At 40.3% G+C, this 23,658-nt stretch overlaps 1 protein-coding gene across 2 annotated transcripts in view; it reads left to right on the top strand.

The window, feature by feature from the left end:
* angpt1 (angiopoietin 1) overlaps positions 1 to 23,658 on the top strand; it is a 278,875-nt gene that overhangs the window by 114,147 nt on the left and 141,070 nt on the right. For both annotated transcript variants that reach the window (XM_060824233.1, XM_060824234.1), the window contains exons 3-4: positions 17,093 to 17,248; positions 19,549 to 19,670. In XM_060824233.1, the coding sequence (XP_060680216.1) occupies positions 17,093 to 17,248; positions 19,549 to 19,670 (278 nt within the window). The remainder of the gene's footprint in view (positions 1 to 17,092; positions 17,249 to 19,548; positions 19,671 to 23,658) is intronic.

Genomic DNA, 23,658 nt, shown 5'->3' with positions numbered 1-23,658 from the left:
TCAGAGAGGGAGCAGAAGAGACTGAGCAGAATGGTATCAGGGATGAAAGTTCTGCAGAGAGGAAAAGAGAAAGTGGGCTCATTCTTCTTAAAGCAGAAAGATTTATGGGAGATTCGGAAGAGGTTGTGCAAAATGATGGGTTTTGCTCAAGTACGTGGGGGGGTGGGGGTGGAAACCAATTCATCATTAACTCTTAAAAGGAAATTAAAATGTCAAAACTCAAAAAGGAAGAATTAGCAGGTTAATGGGGGAAGAGCAGAGGACTGCCGCAAATCAGAATACTCTAATTGAATGATGGTACAGTGTTGAAAGTCTTACTGTTCCTTTGTAATAGAATATGATAAAAAAAACTAATTTTTAATTTAATGTTTAACATTGCACTTGGTGTTTTAAATGTACAGTCTGCATGGCTTTTGTGAGATGATTTCGTTTTTGCCCCAAATCATGTGTTTTTGACCTTCACCTGATGAAGGAACAGTGTTCGGAAAGCTTATGATTTAAACTAAACCTGTTGAACTATGACCTGGGGTCATGTGACTTCTGTCCTTGTCCAACCCAGTCCAATACCGCCCCCTCCGTATCATATTTCCAAATGTCCAGTTTTGGATCATTGGTCGTTGACTTTATCAAAACTCTGGAAAAGCATAAGGGATCAGAGTGCAACAAAATATTCAGTGGGCATTATTCTTATCGAGAACGTTGTGGGTTCAAGTGCCACTCTGAAGACCTGAACACAAAATCGAGACTGACACTCCCAAGAATAGAACTTAGGAGCTGCTGAACCAGGATGGAATTTGAGATCAATGTTTTTCAAACATCTGAAATTAAGATTCTAATACTGACCACAATGCCAGTGTCAATTGTCAGAATAAAACTCATCTGGTTCACTGAAGTCTTTTAGGAAAGTTAAATGCTGTCGTTGCTAATAACATCTACATGTAACTCCAGTTCCACAGCAAAGCAGGTTTATTCTTAACTGCCCTCTGGACAATTATGGATGTGCAATAAATGCTTGCCTAGCGATTAGATTAGATTACTTACAGTGTGGAAACAGGCCTTTCGGCCCAACAAGTCCACACCGACCCGCCGAAGCGCAACCCACCCATACCCCTACATTTACGCCTTGCCTAACACTACGGGCAATTTAGCATGGCCAATTCACCTGACCCGCACATCTTTGGACTGTGGGAGGAAACCGGAGCACCCGGAGGAAACCCACGCAGACACGGGGAGAACGTGCAAACTCCACACAGTCAGTTGCCTGAGGTGGGAATTGAACCCGGGTCTCTGGCGCTGTGAGACAGCAGTGCTAACCACTGTGCCACTTTAAAAAGATTTTTTTTAAAAAAGCAGGACAGTTCTCTTAGTGTTCTGACTAATGCTTCTCTTAACTAATATTAATAACAAATGTGTTGAGTTATCATCGCCGTGCTTCCTACAGTACAACAACTTCATTGGCTATAAAGCTTATTTAGATGCCTTGAGATCATGAAAGGTGCTATGAAGATTATTGACAAAACATTCACACTATTTGCCTCTCTTTATAAAGATACTGGTAATTTTCTGTGAGAGGGATTTGGCGGAGAGGGCTGTAGTGTTTATGGAAATATATTTCACCATCACAAGCCTTCATGAGAGAAGGGGAAGAGAAATGTCTGAAATGGAATCTGCAGCCAAAAATCTTTAAATCAAATGTAGAAGAATATTATGTTCCCAGGGCATCATGTAATAACATTTTAGCAGGGTAGATTTTAATAACCATTTGATAGTTCCCCTGAAACTACTCACTCAGTTCAATTATTAAATATGTTCAATGCTAGAATCTGTTTGAATCTGACCCACATATTTAGATCTGTCACTTCATTTCTGACATGCAAAACCTAAGCTCAACTAAGGAAGAGGTCATGATGGAAGGAGAGTTATAATGAACTCAAGTCTGAAGTAAATGCCATCGAGCATTAACAATTATCAAGCTCAAAGACCTGGAAAGACTCTAGATTCCTACCTCCATCCCATTTTATGGCTCATCCATCAAAGTCATTCATCAACACTCCCCAAGTCATTAATATTAATAGTTGCTGGGCATGCTCTGAAAGAGATCGATCATAATGATGACTCAATAATTGTCAAATCAGGACCCGAATTGGAGGCAAGCTAAGACTGCATTGATTTCACTCACCTTCTTCCTAATAATTGTGGGGCCTCCTTCTCTCGCTGGATTCCTTCAATCACACACTTAGAATTTCAACCAGTTGGATCTGTTCAGTGCCAGTTAAAATCATCTAGAGGAAGGCAATGATTAGCTTAAACCATGTGAAAATAATCAATCTTTCAGGTTAGAAATTGGCCCAAAACTATATGACAAGCGCAAAAAAGATTAATTATGTAAGGAGCTAGAATTTATACAGCTGTTGGACAAATACACAAAAATATCTTACTTGAAGCAGGATTCCATGGAATAAATTGGAAGATTGGGTAGAGTTTAATTTTATGGGCTAGTTATCTAATTTCTATAATTCCTTGACAGAGTGGAACTTTTTTTGAGATAATTGAGTGATTTGCTTGTTGTTTAGATTTTCTTTATATCAGAAATCATCTTTCTAAATTTACCATTAGGATTAGAAAACCATGGAACCACTACCTAATGTCACTTAACCCACTTCATCCCAAGTTTAGAAATGTAGGAGAAATACATTGCAGAGATTTAGGGACGCAGCAGGGGAATGGGAATAACTATATTGTTCTCATGAAGAACTGGTACAGACCTGATGGACTGAATGGCCTCATGTTCTGTAATATTGTATAATTCCATTGCACTGTATATTCTTAAGCATGTAAACTAAATATGGTTGTGTTAGTCTTGGTGCGTGATATGTTCCTATTGGATCTTGTTGTTAATAGAATCAGTATTATCTTGTATTTATTGTCTGTTGCAGGAATTTTATGCCACTGTATGACTTTAACGATATGTTGAAATAGAACCCACAGACAGGAAGAGGCAATTGAGAAACTCACTATTCATTTAGATCATGTCTGATCTCTCTCCCAATTCCATTCACCTGTTTTTTGCTTCTTATCCATTAATAGTATTGCATCTCAGCAATATGATTTCAGAGTTGTAAGTTCTATGTACTTCCAGATAAATCCTGGAGACTTCTCAGAGGGCTCCAGGGAATGGGTGCGATGCCATCCTATTTAGCGCTCTTTTATCTACATGGACCTGACCCATTAACATTAGCTGTATCCACACTGCTTGCCACCAGAAACCTCCTCCCATTCTTCCTGGGATCTGCCTGACTGGATGCTCTCCAATCCCATTTAGTTGCTGGTTGCAGGGGCACCAATCCATCAATGCTCAATGCTCCATCCTCTTACAGATGCTAGTAAGCATCCAGTGGAAATAAAGGGGGTGGGAACGCTCCCATTAATGTGATCGGCAGATCCAGTGCCAACCAATTAGATGGCTAATGAGATGTGGCCCTGGGTCACACTAAGCCCATAGAAGCATGGCTTCCCAACTCTTCACCATTTCTGAGACCTCCATCCACATCTTGACTAAATTTAGCCAAACTTGTTTCTATTTGATCTTATGAATGACCTGCAGATTTTTTTTTATTTGTGTTGCATAGCTATATTAATTTGAGGTAAGGAAATTAATTAATAATTTTAAAAACTAGTGATCATAGATTCAGAATAATTGAAAATGGATTCCAGGGGAGTTGAGCAAAAGTGTTTTCACTCAGTGAGTTGTCAGGATCTGAAATTCTCAGCTTGAAAAGTTGATTGTGGCATATTGCATTAATTTTAAAGTAAGTTTTGGACAGTGCTTGAGGATGAGGAACTTGTGTAAGAGAAATGGGACTGAGGTTGATGACTTTCTCTCCTTGAGCAAGACAGCGTGGACTGAATGGTCTCCTTCAGCACTGTTAGTTTTTCCAATTCTTAATCCATTCAGTACTGCGATGAAATTCTGACCATATGTTCAGTCTCATTGATTTTCTGAAGTATGTGCCTTGCTATCACTCAGGCGTTTCCTTGTTTAAAAACATCCAATGTAGTGCTCCATATTTATTGAGGATTCTGGGATTTGACAGGCTGTTCACCCCAAATATGTGATATGTGGAGCAAATCAAAAACTTCACTGGATTACAACACACTGACTCTCCTGAGGCTAGAACAGCTCAGCAATTCCCTTTGTCCTGACGGTGTGTTTCTGTCTCTGTGTAAGAGAGAGGGAGACAGGAATAAAGAGAAACAGGAATTATTCAAAAGATTCAGTTTCTAACTAATCACTAGAATTTTGATTTTAAATGAATGATTAATGATGTGTTAATAACCAACTTTTGGTGTTCACGGAAAACTTAGTGTTTTTGTTCTCCATTTCTCTAAGGCAATATTTATCTGCTGGATCTGAATCCAATTAGTTAAATCTATAACATTGCGCTGAATATAACATTAGATTACTTACAGTGTGCAAACAGGCCCTTCGGCCCAACAAGTCCACACCGACCCGCTGAAGCACAACCCACCCAGACCTATTCCCCCATCACCTAACACTACGGGACAATTTAGCCAATTCATCTAAACTGCACATTTTTGGATTGTGGGAGGAAACCAGAGAACACCCACGCAGAGAATGTGAAAACTCCACACAGAGAGTTGCCTGAGGCGAGAATTGAACCCTGGTCCCTGGCAGTTCAATGTGATTGTCTACTGTCTTAACGCATTGATCCAAGGATGCTTTTTCCTTAAATGCCAGCATTCTGTTGTCTATTACTTGAGGTAACTGTGGTTTAAAACCGAGCACAGGTTCACTACCATTTAGTTTTCAGCTGTCAAGAAGAGTTAAAATGCCCGTATGACACCCTCCACCATTAAGAATCTCTCTGTTAGAGCTTTACGCACCTCATCACATCCCCACTCTATTTCATTTGGGCTATTTGTACTGTAGCATTCAATGTTCTGTGAATCCAGTGCATCAAACAGATTCCCAAACTCTTCATTCCCGTGAAGTTGATCTTAAATCAATGTCAAATGCTGACGATCTGAAATAAAGGCAGAAAATGCTGGAAATACTCCGCAAGATAAGGCAGATAACTGTGATATAGAAACTGTTTTGGTTTCAGGTCTGCGACCTTTCACAGAATTGTGAAAAGGGAGAAAAAGGTAGAAAAATATGACAGGCTTCAAGTAAGTTAGTAAAAGGGGAATGGGAAGATGGACAAAGGAAGAGGCTTATGATTTGGTTGAAGGCAGGAGAGTTTGTGGCCAGATCTTTGGGTAAGTGTTGATGCTGCCCAGAGATTTCTGTAACCAGTCATTTAACCAGAGAACCACTGGAATGGTATGGCACAGAAAAGAGGCCAGACCATCATGCCTGCACTGGCTGGATAACGCAGCCAACCATTCAACTCCACCTGGTTCATAGACTTGTAGGTTCCAGTGCTTCAGGTGCAGATTCAGGTTCCCCTGAATGGACTGAGGGTTTTCTTGCCTTCCCCAAGTGCATAACTTTATGCTTCTCCAGACTGGATTCCATTTCCCATTGTCCTGCCCACTCACCCAAACCATTGATTTCGTTCTGCAGTTGACAACCATTCTCTTCACTATCAAGTCTTCATGCTACTTTTCATGCCAAATTTCCCAGTCATGTCCCCCTTGTTTAAGGCTCAATCATTAAGGAACCTAACACTGAGACCTGTGGAATGCCATTGGAAACCAATTTCAATTGGCAAAAACATCCTTCGACATTTTCCTGTCATTGAGTCAATTTTGGACCAAAATCAGAACATCCCTCTCTCATCCCTTGTTCTTTTACTTTTCTATGGGATGTTGTCAAATATCTTACTAGACTTCACGTGGATAAGATGCACGCCAATATACTCATCAATTCTCTTTGTTATTTCCTCAAAATACTTAAGTTCTGTTAGAAAGATACAATTTTTCCAAAACAAACCATGCTGACTATCCCAAATTAGTCCTGCCTTTTCCAGTAACAGCTAATCCTGTCTCTCAACATTCATTCTAATAATTTGCTCATAACAGAGGTCAACTAGGAGAAAGTGAGGACTGCAGATGCTAGAGACTATGTTGAAAAATATGGTGCTGGAAAAACACAGCAGGCCAGGCAGCATCTAAGGAGCAGGAGAATCGATGTTTCGGGCATAAGCCTTCCTTCAGGAAACGTCAATTCCCCTGCTCCTCAGATGCTGCCTGCCTGCTGTACTTTTCCAGCACCACAATTTTCAACTCATAACTGAGGTCAGACTGACCTGTCTATAATTACTTGGCTAATTCCTCACACCTGTTTTGAGTAATGGTACAATATTTATTGACCTCCAATCACCTGGTACCATATCTGTATCTAGTGAGATTGGGAAATGATTCTCAGAATATCTGTTATTTCCACCCTGGCTTCCTGTAACAGCCTTGGATACTGTTCATCTGGTGATTTATTCGAGGAAGTCAGTCCCTCCTGCACCTCCCTTATCATTGTGCTTGTTTTATCTAAAATTACACACTTCTTTAACGAGAATGTCTGAATCATCCCTCTCCTTAGTGAAGGCAGAGTCAAAATACTAATTTTGAATCCAGCCCACATCTTCTGCATCTATGCACTAGTTATCTTACAGACCTCGAATAGGCTAACCCTTTCCTTACACATCCTCTTGCTCTAAACATGCTGAGTGTACTTTTGAGATCTCTCAGCCAAGGAACTAACTCCAGCTGCAGCAGTGAAGTGGTGTATGTAGCCAAACCAATGAATATAGGAGAAGACACGCAAGGAGCGAGCATGGCCCCGTTTTTAATGACAGGACCTTTCATACTCAGGTTTTTAAAGATCTCAAGTTTTTCACTATGTTAGTGAGTGGGTGAATGAGTAAGTGGTTGAGTTGGTATTGGGGTGGGTGCGGGATGAGTAACTGGGTTTGAGTGAATGGCTGAGCAGTTGAATCCATCTGTGGATGATTGAGTAAGTGGTTGGTTGTTTGAGTGATTGAGTGGGTGGGTAGGTGAGCAGTCATGTTGAGTCGGTGGGTAGGTTAGTGCTGGTTGGACAGATGGGAAGTACAGGTCGAAGACTCTGTTGGGATGATCAGTTCATTTACACTAGATAATCACTCAGTTAGACCAGGTTTGAATCAATATAACATTTTAAGTCCTGCTTCTTTGGCCTGAGTCTCTGACACTGGGCTCAGTGGAGGGTCTCTGGCTACACAAATCAGGGCACCGAGGCAAGGCAAAAGGAGGTGGTAATGGGACAAGTGAATAAATGCAAGATGAGTCTGCAGGAGGTGGAAAGGAGAATAGCAGAATCTTTAACAAAAGTTGTGGGTCATAAGCGTTGAAAGGTGAGATTTTCCATCTTTTATTCTTTTGTGGTGTTTATAGAAGCTGACGATACTCTAATTTCAAAGATAATAAGTTAGTTTAACTCTGAGATGCATGTTTCTTTTCTGAGAGCTGGGCTTTGAGGAGACAGCTGCCGATCCACATGTTGCAGCTGTAATGTGCATTTTTGAAACACACACCTGAAACCTTCTGGAAAAATGGAGCTGCTTGTTTTGAACAAATGTTTGTTAATGTGTGTGCCTGCTGGAATTTGAGATCATTTGATGTAGGTTGTGATTTCCAAAAAAAAAGAGGTAAAAGGAATGAAAGGAAGTCTTTAAGTTCTTTGAAGAAAACGGTTAAGGGAAAGTGATGACATTACATTTCAGCTTGGAATATTTATTGGAGAAATAGTAGAATCAGCCCCCACTCCACAGGTCCTGAGAGTCAGGCCGTAAAAACAGCGTCAGCTTCCTCTTGTTTGCTAATTGTGTTTTTAAACAGTATACACTGCGTCACCATTTTGCAAGTTTCTTTTCCAGGATTCACGTTCACTTTTGTGTTTTGTTTGAAAACCGACATTATGCATATCAGCTGCCCACACAAAATAAACCCTAACACCTGACAGTCTGCTGCTATTTGACAAATGATCCCGTAGGATCACTACTGGAGGGGAATGGGTGTGACCAGATCTGAGAGTGCATTGGTATCCTCCCCACTGGATCCAATCCTGTCTCAGCAGATATCAGACCTGAATATTTCTCCCAGCACCCAATTGGATCAACATCCAGATGATCATTTACCGTGTCCTTTGGTATAGGCATGTTGGGAAGGGCTAACAATATTGTACTCTCCTTTCAAAAGAGAGGTGGAAATTGCCTGAACAACTGACTGCACAAAGTTGTGAGAAAAGCTATGAATTGTCACTTAGAGAGCCACAGATTAACCAAGAATAATCGGCATGGATTTGTTAAGGAAAGAACGCCCTTGAATTTTTTTTAAAGGATAGTGGGTAGAAGATGCTTGGATGTAGTGTACATGGACTTTGAAAAGATCTAACATGTCATACTAGTCAGAAAAGTAGGATCTAAGGGCAGGTGGCAAGTTGCACACAACATTCACTCAGTGGCGCAGAGCAAAGTATTCAGGCCGATGGGCGTGTCCTTTGAGCATCTTCTGAATGTGAGCATCAGTGGGGAGCAATTTGCAGTCCTTGAACTGAGTGACTTAATAGAAAGCTGTCAAGAGTCAATCAGATTACTGTGGGACTGCAGTCAGGGAGTGGGAGGAGCCCTGTATAGAATATCTGCACCAGCATAGACTAGATGGGCCTAACAGACTTTCTGTCCACTATAGTTCATCTACAGTGGAGGCAATAGGAGATTGTATATGTTGTTTCAAGTATTTGAGAATCTAAAAGAGATACATTTCTCACATTTGTACACAATGTACAGTTTAACAAGAGATCTTAAAATCAGTCTCTTTGTACAGCAGAACTTGAATGCTGCAAGACTGAATTATATTTGCCATTTTTCTGCTCATTGATACCTTCCTGCTTTTGTCCTCACTAGCAACTATTTAGCCAAATTTAGAATTAGCTGCAAGCATTTTAATCATACCAAGCTACATTTATGTTAAAATCAGCAAGGGATTTGGTACTGATTGCTGAGTTGCCCCACTGGAAGCAGCTTTTCAGACACAAACAAGGGAGTCAATGGTGTAGTGCTATGGTCAATGGACTCATAATCCAGAGGGCCGAGCTAGTTATCTTGGCTATTGATTCAAATACGCATTGGATTCATTTAATGGATCTGAAATATAGACATTATTGAGTGTTCCTGAAGCTGCACTCACCCAGACATGTGGACAGTATTCACTCTCGTGCATTGTAGATGAAACTTCAATGAGTATAAAAGCCAAAACATCATTCACACCAAATTCAACAAGTTTTCAGCTCTTCAAAAACTTAGTGAAGTGATTAAACTATTTTCTGGTCCGAATCCCACTGAGACGGGATTTCTCTCGGAGTTTATTGTTTCTTTTGTAGAAGAATCTTGGCTTTGTATATTCTGGAAAATTTCCTGAAAAGAAGATTCTAATGTTTTCTGCTCACTCTTTGTCAAACATGATTGAGCAGAGAGTTTTTTTTTCGGGTGTAATCCTGCAAGCACAAGGTTTTAGTTGGGGCGAGTTGTAGAAAAGGGACATGTATTTGACTATGAAGAGATGGAAAATCATCCATTTTGCTTGGGAAAAAGTGAGAAATCTCCATTTTGACGACTAGAACACAGGAAGACCACTGTATAGCATTTCTACTTAACAGAATTAATGGCTTTAAAAGAAGGAAAACAACACAATGTTGCTTTACTGCACAGTTTGAATGCCTTAAAGCAAGGAAAATAAAACAGCATTGCTATTTACAGCAATAACTGGAATGAGTGGGTTATGTTATGAAGGAAGGTTGGACTGGCTAAACTTGTACCTGCTAGGACTTAGAAGAGCAAGAGATGAGTTCATTGAAATATACAAAATTCTGGGGTTTTGACGGGGTCGATGTGGAGAAGACGTTTCTTCTTGGAGAAGAATCCAGTACCAGGGATCCCTGTTTAATACTAAGGAGCCACCAATTTTAAACAAGAGGAGAGGTGACTTTTCTGACAAGCGTTTGCATCTTTGGAACTCTCATCCTGAAGAGGATTACAATCAAGCCAGCCATGAATGGAGCAGGCCTGTGGGGCTGAATAGCCTGTGGCTGCCCTCTATTCACATGGAGCACCATTGAGAAACTGCAGAATTGAAAAGCTTAAAAGAAAGAAAAATAAATAATCACAATAGGAAGACATGTAAGGAAAGTAACACTACCTGCAAGATTTAATATCAAAGTAGGCCCAAAATCAAGCATAGCATTGAAAATCTTGGAGAAAACATTCCCGAAGATACAGAATTGATTTCAACTTAAATACATAATCATAAACTGAACAAGTAAATAGACACTATTGCATTCACAATGACAATGCTGATGATGCTACAAATCTTCACTTTCTGCTGAAGATGTTCAACAAACATTTTTTGACAAATACTAAAATTCTTGAAAGAACAAAATTTGATGGAAGCGCTCAGCATCCAAAGGAATCCATAAAGAATTTCAATAAATGATATCTATAGATCTGTAGAAAACTGTAACAATGAAGCATTGAAATCACAAGTCATAAGAGTTGGAATTGTTATTGGAATTATTGATGAGTCTTTGTCAGTTTTGATTCAGTCAAAAGAAGATTTGACTTTAGAGAAAGGTGTTTAAATTGTGCTGGAAGCAGCAATCAAGAAGAAATACAGACAAAAGGACAATCTTTTTATTAAAGAGCAACAGAACCTATCCACTTTGTGGTTTAAAAACACACATGGCAAGCTAAAATAAAGAGTTTTTCAAAGAACAAACACTAAGAGTCAGCATCAGTGCTGTGGATCATAAAAGCCTCACAAACACAAGCTGTGACCAGCTATGACAAAATAATGCTACATCTGGAGAAGTGCAGGTAACTTGTAGAGGCTGTGTAGAATTAGGATGACGTTTCAAACCAGCAAAAGGTTAAAGGTTACTCATACAAAGACATTAATGTGGTAGAACCTCCAGAATTAGAAAAGAAAATACCCAATGCTATTGGAGGGGAAAATGATATCCAAACAACTTGAGTTTTAGATAACCTGTTTGTGTCAATGAGTGTCACCAATTTCAAATCTGACACAAGGGTAATGACCCTGCCCTGCCAGTTTGTATGTCATGGAACAAGAAACAGAAGTTACAAGCTATAGAGATAAAACTACAAAGTCCATGCGGCATAACTCCCTGGAGTGTGATATTAGATTAGATTCTCTACAGTGTGGAAACAGGCCCTTTGGCCCAACTAGTCCACACCGGCCCTCCGAAGAATAACCCATCCAGACCCATTCCCATTAACTAATGCATCTAACTGTACGGGCAATTTAGCATGACCAATTCACCTGACCTGCACATCTTTGGACTGTGGGAGGAAACTCACGCTGACGCAGGGAGAATGTGCAAACTCCACACAGACAGTCGCCCGAGGCTGGAAACAAACACGGGTCCCTGGCACTGTGAGGCAGCAGTGCTAACCACTGAGCCACTGTGCTGCCCCATTGCAAGGGAATCTGCAGTGTGTGAGAGAATGAGAGTGCATATATCATTATTAGTCAGGAAACATCATTCTTGAGCAAGATTTCATGTTTTGCCCTCACCTTGTTTAAAAGGATGAAGAAGTTGCACAGAACAGGAGTACCTTTGAGAAAGGTTACCATAAATTGTTCACAGGATTAGGGAAAACTTAATGCTAGATGCTGCATCATGTTAAAAGAAATTTATGTGTCTAGATACCCAGGAAGATTTCACATTCCTTAATGAATCAAGTTCAGAAGCAAATTGAAGGAATAGCCAGATGGGGCATAATTTCTCTGGTGACAAAACCAATCAAATATGCATTGACCTGACACAGCTCAACACAGTGGATGATACACAGAAAAACAGCTGAGAGATATGATCAGAAGCTCCATACAGGTTTGAAATGCCTACAGGAAGATAGGCTTATCCTCAACAAGTGTTAATTTTCCAAGGAATCTATTCACTCCTTGGGACAGAATGTTGGCAAGAATGGAGTAATGCCAGGTCGACAATAAATGAAGGTTGTTAATTAATGCCTCATCAGTTCATGACTTACAAGGATTTCTAGGTATGGTAAATAATTGGTGAAATATTCTGCCTCATTTGGCAATAGTGACATGAATCCTTGAAGCAACTCTTCAGGAAGACACAGGGAAGATACTGGGTCTCACATCAGGAGGATGCTTTCCAAAACATCAAGGTCATCCTAACATCCACAGATGCCCCTGATCTACCACAATCCATCCTTTCCAACTTTCACAGCAGCTATGTTTCTGCTACAAAGTACAGAAGTAACGAGATGGTTGTTGGAAATTGGTATATTGTGCCTCCAGAGCATTGTCAGACTCTAAGAGACATTGCGTATTGTAAAGGTGGTAGCTCTCTGGTTATTTGTGCATACAAAGAAATGTTCAGTCATTGATCTGAATGTGCTCAAGGAGATGGACCATAAACAATTGAGTTCCATAATAAATGATGAAGAGTGAACAAGGGTAACTCTACATGTACAGAGATTCTAATTCTGTCTCTCGAGGCTGGACAATGTGATAAAATATGTACAGGAAAAGCTACTAATGATGTTGGATACAGTCTCCAGAGTGAACATTTGACAGATTTACAACAAATGACAAGGAATTTCTTCATGAGATTGAATTGTATACTCATGCCACAGTGATGTGGTAACCAGCAACATAAGCATGCTCAATCAATTCCAATAGAAACAACAAAGGAAAGATTGAAAACTTATTAGTATTGGCCAGATCATATGCCAGTTGGTTGACCATGAATACCAATTCTGCTAGTGTTTGGAGAAAGGCCAGCCATTCCAGCCTCAGAGACAAGATATTCTGGACAAGTTACACCAGGGATATGTGAGGAGTATCAAGTACAAAGCCAGGGCTTGGTTAAGTGTACGTTAGTCAGGGAACTTAAAGGAGAGTCAGCATGGATACACAAAAAGGAAATTATGCTTGACAAATCTATTGAAATTTTTCAAAGATATAACTAATATAATTGATAAAGGGAAACCAGTGAATGTGGTTTACTTGAACATTTAAATAAGATCCCACATAAGAGATTAGCATGTAAAATTAAAGCGCATGGGATTGTCTACAATTGACTGACATAGATAGAGAACTGGGAGAAAGTGAGGACTGCAGATACTGGAGATCACAGTCAAAACGTGTGGCACTGGAAAAGCACAGCCAGTCAGACAGCATCCAAAGAGCAGAAAAGTCAATGTTTCAAGCATAAACTCTTCATCAGGAAGAGGGCAGGGTTCCAAGGGGGATGAATGATAAATGGGAGGGGGGCTGGGGGTGAAAGTAATTGAGAAGGCAATAGGTAGGTGAAGGTTGGGGTGATGGCGATAGATCAGAGTGGATGGTGGAGCAGATAGGTGGGAAGGAAGATGGACAGATAGGACAGTTCAAGAGGGCAGTGCTGAGTTGGAGGGTTGGATCTGGGATAAGGTGAGGGGAGGAGAGATGAGAAAACGGGTAAAATTGGCATTGATCCTATATGGTTGGAGCGTCCTAAGGCAGAAGATGAGGCTTTCTTCCTCCAGTCGTCAGGTGGCTAGGAGTTGGCAGTGAAGGCAACTCAGGATTTGCATGTCCTTGCCAGAGTGGGAGGGGGAGTTGAAGTGGTCGGCCACAGGATGGTGAGGTTGTTTGGTGTATGTGTCCCAGAAATGTTCTGTGAAACGTTCCGCAAGTCGGTGTCCTGTTTCTCCAATGTAGAGAAGACCGCCCATTGAGAGCAACGGACGCAGCAGATAATGTCTTTGGCAGTGCAGGAAAGTTTCTGCTGGACATGGAAGGATCCGTCCTCACCTCCATCCAAGGCCCCAAAAGATTCTTTGGCTGTTCTCTTCCAGTGCCGCACTTTTTGACATAGGGGGCTGGCTAACAGACAGAAAACAAGCAATAGGAATAAATGGGTCATTTTCTGAGCAACAGCCAGTGACTAATGAGGTACCATAAGAATCAAAACTTAGACTCAAGATATTCACTCTATATATACTAATGATTTAGATGAGGGAGTTAAATGTGATGAATATAAGTTATCAGACAACACAAAATTAGATGGGAGAATGAATGTTAGGAGGATGAAGCCTCTGTGTGATTTGGATGAGTTGAATACATGGACAAACGCATGGCAGATGAAGTATAATGTTGTTGAATATGAGATTATCCAATTTGGTAGCAAAAACAGGAAAATGGATAATTATCAGATTGGAACAAATTGGGAAATGGAGAGGTGCAATGAGGGCTGGGAGTCTTCTACAGCAGTCACTGCAAATAAGCATGCAGGTGTATTAGGCAGTGAAGAGGGCAAGTGGAATGTTGGCTTTCATAGCAGGTCAGGCAGCATCCAAGGAGCAGGAAATTTGACATTTTGGGCATGAGCCCTTCATCAGGAAATGTGCTGTGCTTTTCCAGTGCCACACGTTTTGACTGTGATCTCCAGTATCTGCAGTCCTCACTTTCTCCCAGTTCTCTATCTATGTCAGTCAATTATAGACAATCCCATGTGCTTTAATCAGGATGAAGGGCTTATGCCTGAAATGTCGAATTTCCTGCTCCTTGGATGCTGCCTGACCTGCTGCGCTTTTCCAGCAACACATTTTCAGCTCTGATACTCCAGCATCCGCAGACCTCACTTTCTCCTCTTTTCACAGCAAGAGGATAGCCATTACAGGATGTCTTGCTGATAATTGTAAAAGCCTTGGTGAGACCATACCTGGAGTATTGTCTGCAGTTTTTGTCTCCTTATCTGAGGAATAATGTTTTGGTTGTGGAGGGATTGCAGCAAAGTTTTACCAGACTGACTCCTGGAATGGCAGGGTTGATATTGAAGGAAATGTGGATTGGTTAGAACAATATTTACTTGAGTTTAGAACAATGAGGGGGGATCTCACACAAGCCTTTAAATTCCAATAGGACGAGACAGGGCAAATGTAGAAAGAATGTTCCCAAGGACCAGGGAGACCAGAACCAAAAGTCACAGACAAGGATATGGGGTTGGTCAATTTGGACTGCGATGAAGAGAAATTTCTTCAGCCAGAGTGGTGAATCTTTGAAATTGTCTGCTGCACAAAACAGTTGAAGGAAAAACATTGAATGTTTTCAAGAAGGAGAAAGATATAGTTCTTCAAAATAAAGTGATCAAAGGAAATGGGGTGGAAGTGAGAACATGGTACTAAGAAGGATAATCAGATATGATTGTATTGAGCGGTGAAGCAGACTCGAGGGGCCAAATAGCCAACTCTTGTTCCTATTTTCTATGAAGGTGTGTACCTCATAGCTGTCTGTAAAACTTCCAGATAGTAAGAATGGACATCGCTTTCTGCTACTGCTTGGATCAGCTCAAGCTTCTTGCAAGAGAGAAGACCTTGAGGCAAACTATAGCAATTGTCTCCTATAAAGTGATTAGAACTTATTAAGTTAGACTTAAAGAAAAACTGACTCCAATTGGCCTATTATGTTTCATGCATATATAAGTAGCCAATTTAGTGTGACTTGTGTAATACAGTGCTGCAGTTGTACATCTCAAGTTTAGCAGAGGAAGGAGAGACATACTTGGTTGTTTTTGTCTGAACAAGGCAGCTGATTGGTGAATAGGATTGGTGAGTATTTCTAGTCTTGTAGGTAATAATCATCAGTTTGTTTTCAGGTCTCTAGTCTTTTTTTCTTTCTTTTTCTTATAAAGTGCTTGTTAGGTATAAGATTGATGCTGGTATATAAAACAATACAAGATAGTGTAAAGAATGGAGATTCTTCAAATGATAATAGCAGTGATAGCAATGTGATTAATTAATAACAAATAAAATAAAGATAGCAAACTGGATGATATATCGTATTTACAGTGTGTGGGAGTTGCTGGGTACCATATGATCCATTATATCCAGAAACGTAGCAAGTATCTACAGCCCAAGCAACTTTAGATCCAAGTTGAGGAGCTAGGGTCTGAACTGAGATACTGCACTATATCGGGCAGGACTGAACTCCAGGAAGCTGTCATACCTCTTAAACTTGATCATTCAAATGTGTACTATGATCAAGAACAGGAAGGTGTGATTGTAGATGAGGCAGATATGGGGGCAGCTCTCAAGCAATTATCCAACTGCAATTATCCAAGGTCTTGATAACTGAGTGAGGATAGGGAGGAAGGTGAGGAAACTGGTCATTATACCTGAATACAGGGAGCTGTTCAAGTAGAGTGGAGGAAATAGGAAAATGTAGTAGTGGTCAGGAATGGTATCATTAGGAGGATAGCTAATGTTCTCTATACCTGTGAGCATGAGTTTGAAAGGCATGCTGCCTGCCTTGTGCCAGGGTGAAAGACTCCTTGTGGCCAGAGAGTAACATGGAGTAAGAGAGGAGTGATCCAGTTGTCATTGTCCACATTAGTAATAATTACATTGGTAGAACTAGAAAGAAGGTGCTACACAGATTACTCATCTTTAGACTAGTCCCATTCAGCACCCTGTCTAAGAGAATGCTACTCTTTCCACAATGCCCAGTATAGTCTTAACATCCTCTCATACAGGATTGTCGCAGGCAGGTTCTGCTGGTATTTCTGAAAAGAGAGACATGTTACTGGATCTTCTCACCTTGCATGCATCAGGATAAATAAAAGTGAGACATATTTTGAATGACTGCAGCAATTTATACCTCAGGAGAAAAGTGTATTGATTGTTTGGCAAGTCAACTCTGTTTGGCTGAGACATTATGTGGGAAAAGTAGCGGGGATTTCGAGGCACCTCATGCCCTCGGGTAATTCAAAAAGATTGCAAGGCTCGAACATGATCATTTCATTTTTGAGAACCAGTACTTAACACTAATTGATAATCTAATATTTCTGTTTGTGTGATTTTGCTGCGTGCAATTTGGCAGCCATGTTTTTTCCTTTACCAAATTGACTACGCTTCCAAATTTCATTGAATGGCTAGGGAATGTTGAGAAAGCTGTCACAAAGAAGCAAGTTGTTGCTACTTGCTGCACTTTGCCCAGTAATCATACTGAGTTTATTTCAGAAAAGGCTAGATATTTAAAGACTTTTCAAATGACCTCGTTGCAGCTGGAGAATTATATCCAGGAGAATATGAAGGCCGAGATGGTTCAGATCCAGCAGACTGCCGTTCAGAATCACACAGCTACTATCCTGGAGATTGGTACCAGTCTGCTGAGTCAGTCAGCAGAGCAAACACGCAGACTCACAGATGTGGAGACGCAGGTAAGACCACACTGGGGATGGCAGGAGTGAAATGTTGTTGATTTGGGAGGGGGGGGGGGGGGTGGGCGGCAGTGGGGGGGAGTGTTTGGGAGTAAGGATCAATCAGCTGTTGCAAGAGCTACAACATGCTTCAAAGCTTCATGCTTAAACTGGGCCAAAATAACACACACACACACACACACACACACACACACACACACACACACACACACACATTCTTTAGCACCTCATTCCAAATTAAATAAGAGCCTTAAAAAACATTCACTGGCAGAAATCACACAAGTCTGAGTGATTCTTGCAAATATGTCTCTGGTATCTTTATCTGGTTACAGCATATTGTAAGAATTTTGTTTAAGTTGGTTTGTGAGAGTGATCAGCCCAACTGGCACGGAAACAAAGCTGAGGAAAATGTCAATAAATAGTTTAAGATTGTGGGGACTCTAAAGCTTCTTCCTGAAGGAACGGGTCGATTTTCATAGTCTTTGTGTTAACACCTAATACTCATCACATTTAGTCAGTTATTTTTCAACTCTTTCTGTGTGGGTTGGGGTTGGTGGGGACCGGAATGGGGAGCTTGTTGTCAGAGATGAAGAAATGAAGAATTAACCCATAAATGTAAAAGCTCCCACTTTAAGATGATGCCAAAGTGCCAGCAGGAACCGGGCTGGAAGGACTGTTGTTCTAAACTTTTTATTTCCTTATTTTTAAATTCTTTTTTCCCCTAAAAACTTATATTGAAGAACCTGTATCGCGGTACCATGTACCTAAAAGGGTGCTGTTAGTGCGACTTGTAAACTTTTCACTGTATTCATTTAAGTACACGTGACAATAAAGCTAATTCAATTTAATGTAACATCAATCATTCAAACAAATAGCATTATATTTTCCATCTGAAGAACTCTCTGGGGTTGGTTGGTTACTAGAGGACAAACATTGAGGATGATTAACGAAAGAACGAGGGATTGAGATGAGGGGAAATAAAATGATTTAGGAGAAAGTGAGGACTGCAGATGCTGGTGATCAGAGCTTAAAAATGTGTTGCTGGAAAAGCGCAGCAAGTCAGGCAGCATCAAAGGAACAGGAGAATCGATGTTTCGGGCATAAGCCCTTCTTCAGGAATGTAGAGGGAGGAGGAGAGCTTCTTCAAGGAAGGCATCCTTGCAAGAGGATTCGCAGTAGGTTAAAATCAACTAGGAATAAAGTGAGGACTGCAGATGCTGGAGATCAGAGCTTAAAAATGTTTTGCTGGAAAAGTTCAGCAGGTCAGGCAGCATCAAAGGAACAGGGGGATCGACATTTCGGGCATAAGCCCTTCTTCAGGAAATAAAGTGATGCAATGATTTGGAATGGGCTCCCTGGAGGGACTCAGCTAACTGGCTCCCAGTTTCTCTTCCCTACACCCCTCACTGTTTTGGACTCCACCATCATGCCCTCCTACCATCATGCCACAACCCAGCAGCCTTAATCCCTGAGCAGCAGACACACACACTCACACAGTTGCACAAAGATGTACACACATGCACATAAGCAGATAGATAGATACACACAGCCCAATCACACTCAATCATTCACCGTTTCAGAGTGTCACTCGTACAGACACCTAAAACATTCGTTCAGCCTGTGGATCAGTGTAGAGTTCCAGGTTTTTGCTGGATTTATGGTTTGAACTTTTCTGATGCAGCATTACCATTTCCAAATGACTTCCCAATCACCCATTAGAAATTCAATCTGGTGAGTATCCTTTATGAGCTTAGGATGTGAATAAATTAACCGAATGCAGCCTGGGTTTGTCCATACCCACTGAACACGTTTTCCTTTGTGTGCTGGGGGAGGGGTGGGGGGGGTGGCGGGGGGGGTGTCGCTGGGGAGTTGGGAATAGGATCCCTGACCCAGAGACACTGAGGTTGACACTCACAATGTCACATTTGGCTGAGTGATGGCAATATTATGATGGAAATGCATATCCAGGATTGTAGAGTCTAAGTGTGTCTGTTGAATAAAGGTACAAGCCATCATGATCTAATTGAATGCCAGAACAGATTTGGTGGGCTGAGCAGCCTCCTCTTATTCCAGTGTTCCTTGATCAGCTGTCACAATGTAAAAAGTGTATAAAAGCTGTACATTCCTTGTCCAAATGGTAGCATAATGAACAACAATACAGGGATTTTGCTATGTTCTTTTTATCGCTGTTGATTATTAATTACTTTAAAACGTCTCTGTGAATAACTGTTTCATTCTGACATGCTATTAAGAGAAAATAAATAATTCACAGGAATAATGATTTATGAACTTACATTTAGGTCTTGAACCAAACCTCAAGGCTCGAAATTCAGCTTTTGGAAAATTCCTTGTTTACATACAAGCTGGAGAAACAACTGATTCTTCAAACCAATGAGATCTACAAGCTGCACGATAAGAACAGGTAGGTTCCGTCGATCTGTGAGATTGAGTCCTTGATATTGCACTGCTTGATGATAAGAGGCAGCTTATAAAGTTCCCATTTCTGAAAGAAATGTGGGGAAAATCTCACACTAGGTTATAGCTCAAGAAGACCGATGGCAAATGAGCAATCCTCAATAATTGAGCAGGCTTCTGATTTGCCAACATAAGTTTTGCACTGAAAGGTTTCACCCTTCTTGGGTTGACGACGGAAATCCTAATTTCTTCATCAGAAAATGCTCATTTGTCATTGTACAGTTCAGGCAATAATTGTTGCAATGGTGTGGATAGTTTGACCATTGTTAGCTTTCCCTGAACTAAAATATATCTAGTTACATTATTACAGACTCAACCTGCAGTTGTCACATCATTAAGACCAACGTTCTTGGAGTGCATGGGAGATTAATTTAGGTGTATGGTCTTTTTAAATTTTTTTTGCACATCCATGCATATATCTTACAAAGAATTGAGCTGTGCACGAACTATATGGGACTTTTAGATTCCTGTGTAATGCATTAGTTGGAGCTGGAATGAAGCAAATCTAAGCTTAACAACCATTCAGCAAGCTGAAAGAAAAGCAAAAGTTTCCATTTCAATATCATCTTTCACAAATTTTGGATAGCTCAAAGAATTTGACAGCCAATGATATACTTCTGAAATGTTGGCACTGTTACAATGTAGGAAACACAGCAGCTAATTTTCACCCAACGAGATTCCACAAACAGCCATGTGTTCTGTCCAGATAATTTCTTTAAAGATGTAGGTTTAAACAGTACACGTTGACCCAGGGAGAACTCCGCTGCCCTTCTTTCATTAGTGCCATTGAATCTTTTACCACCTCAGAAGGCAGGTAGGATCTTATTTTAATAAATCATCAGAAAGACAGCACCTCTGACTGGGCAGCAGCCCTTCTGTCTTGCCACGCGAGTGTTAGCCTGGATTTTGAGGTTGGATATGAACCCACAACTCTCTGACTCACAGGAGAAGGTGGCACCAGTGACCCAGCAAAGGGAATACAGTCAGTGGATAATAAGTCAATCAAGAAAATGCAAGTTATGAGGAGAGTCCAAGTTCTTTTTGTACAGGAATAGAATGGCTGATATAGAGAATATCCCTCATGTTTGAGAATGTCCAGAGAGTTAAATGCAACTTGCAATGCTATTGGGTATGAACCAGCTATGACATAATTCTCTCCAGCAGTAAGTAAAAGGGGTGTATTTCAGTCAATACACCCCACAAACTCTGACACCATCCTCAGTTAAACTCAACCAGATGTTTAGCCCCATCATTGAATCACAGCACTGTATTACGGAGAAGGAGGACATTCAGCTGTTTGTGTCTGTGTCAGCTTTGCGAAAGTGCTATCCAATCAGTACCAGTTTCCAGCTCTTTTCCCAAAAGCTTGTACATTTTCCCTTTGAAATATTTATTCAGTTACCTGTTGAAAGTTATTATTGTATCTAAGTCCCTCCAGGAAGCCCATTCCAGATCATTGCATCATTTTATTTCCCCTCATTTCAATCCCTAGTTTTTTTGTCGATCATCCTCAATATTTGTCCTCCAACCAACCAACCCCAGAGAGTTCTTCAGATGGAAGGTATAATGCTATTCATTACAATGAATAATGTTGCATTAAATTGCATTAGCTTTATTGTCACACGCTTTCAAATGAGTACAGTGAAAAATTTACAAGTCATACTTAATGACACATCTTAGTTACATGGTACCAAGGTACAGATTCTTCAATACAAGATTTTGGGAAAAAAGAATTAAAAGTTAAAGAGATAAAAAGTTCAGAACAACAGTCCTTCCACCCCAGTTCCTGTTAGCACCTAGCCTCCAGTCTGCACTGAACCTTGACTCCAGACTGCCATGTTATTGACTAATTCCATAAGGGAAGCTAAGAGGATTTTCAACCAGTCATTTGGGAGAAAAAGGAATGAGTGAAGTAACTTTTGACTGAGAGATCACAATGGTTCACTCTGAATCCATCCACACTAAATATTAAACAGATAATGAAGTTATTTTATCCTGTACAGATTCACCTCAAAATTACAAGTCTGTCACATGCAGAATATCCCTAATGAACAGCCCTGACTTGTTCCACAACTTTGTTAGTAACTGTAAGGAGAAAGGTACAGGTGAAGGGAAAAAGGAACATATATCTTACAAAGAATTGAGTTGTGCATGAGCTATGTGGGGCTTTTAGGTTCCTGTGTAATGCACCCTGTACAGGTGAAGGGGGAAAGGAACATTCTAATTGAGTAAGCGAGGGAGGAGGAACATAAACACCAAAGTGAACTAGTTGGGTCAAGTGGCCTGTTTCTGTGCTGGGCAACAAATTTTCTTCCAATGAAGCACCAATTCTACCATTTGGAAGCAACAAAAAAAAAATTGGACAGTTTGAAGAGAAAACTTTAATTGGAACCTGAGACAGTTTTTATTTCTAGAACCCATTTGCACAGCACTTGATGCCATTAATCAATCTGTGCTTTGAGTTAATGAGCACTTCACAAGGGTAACAATACAGGAATGTTTGGCAGCCGTGCTGAAATATTTCTGCTCACTTTGTCAGCATCCTCTGGTTACTTCTGTTTTAAATACCCTGGATGGAACATTGTTAACTCATTCTAAGCATTAAGAAACTGCACTTTGAGATTTCAGTGCAGTGGGGGGGAAAGCAGAGAAGGAGGTGGTCAGAATTCTAGTCTGAGGTTTCCTCGTCTGAGGTGTGAAGCTGACCACTTTATTGTTCCTGAATTGGTGACTGAGTGGAGGGAGCAGAGCAGAGTTAATCGAATTCTAGAGCTCAATGATGAAGAAACATTTAATGAAAAATTGCCTTTGAAAATCCCCAGGTTTTGAAAAATTACTTAGTTTTCTCAAAGAGGGAAATATGATACTTCTTCATTAAAGTTGGTTTGTTTCCAAGATCACTTAAGCAAGTTTGGGCATTATTTTGACAGATGAGAACTTTACTTACCAATGTCATTTCTAAATTCTGGATTGATATCAACTTTAAGAATCGTTGTTACTGTGGTATTTGATGTAGCTCTGGAACTTTCCTTTCTCAGCCCTAGTTTTCGTTATTCCCAATGATACATGACTAAAGCAAAAAGAATGCGGTGACTGAGCATTTAATATATTGCCTTGCATTCGAAGAAAGATTTCTATTTTTCAACCACACTTGCCACCTCAGGACGTCCCAATCTTCCATCTTACCAATGAAATACCTTTTTGAGGCATGTTACTATTGCAGTGTGGGAAATGCAGCAGCAAATGTGTTCACCATAAGTGCCCACAAACAGCAATATTAATAAACAGACAATCTGATTTAATGATGATGGTTGGAATCAAGGTAAATTGGATAAAAAGCATCTGATGATTTTTTTTTGTTTGGAGAGATGTCTGAACCAGGGAAATTGATTGCCAACAATTTTGTGCTGATATAACATATAAAAAATGCAGTATTTTATTATGTTGCATGTTTCCATGTTAAGCACATATTTGTTTACATAGAAAGTAAACACATTGCTTTTTGGATGTTTACATATCTGAAAATTATAGGCCTTTAATAAAATTCCTTCTCTGTCAAGAGCTGACCATTGTAATGTTCCCTAAAGCTGTTTACCAGCACAGCATAAAACAGATTAAAGAAATATGCATTGAAATATGGCAATGTTATCTTCAATTTAATTTAGGTTTCTTTTAAACTGTTCAGTTTCTTTAAGTTACGATGGAATTCCTGCCCCTCAGGTTTCATTGCAGATTATCTAACATCTATCAGTACAGATCCCACAAAACAGGATGTCAGTGCAGATCCCTTATTATGGGCTCTGTATCACATATTCGTGCTGATCCCCTATTAAAGTCAACTATCAATATAGGTCCCTCAGTACAGACTCCCTGCTCCAATCCCTCAGTATTGATCCCTAGTCTGGTCCCTCAGTACAATCCCTCAATACAGACTC

The sequence above is a fragment of the Hemiscyllium ocellatum genome, chromosome 4, assembly GCF_020745735.1.
Source record: "Hemiscyllium ocellatum isolate sHemOce1 chromosome 4, sHemOce1.pat.X.cur, whole genome shotgun sequence".
In the NCBI taxonomy this organism is placed as follows: domain Eukaryota; kingdom Metazoa; phylum Chordata; class Chondrichthyes; order Orectolobiformes; family Hemiscylliidae; genus Hemiscyllium; species Hemiscyllium ocellatum.
This window is presented reverse-complemented; position numbering and strand designations above follow the sequence as displayed.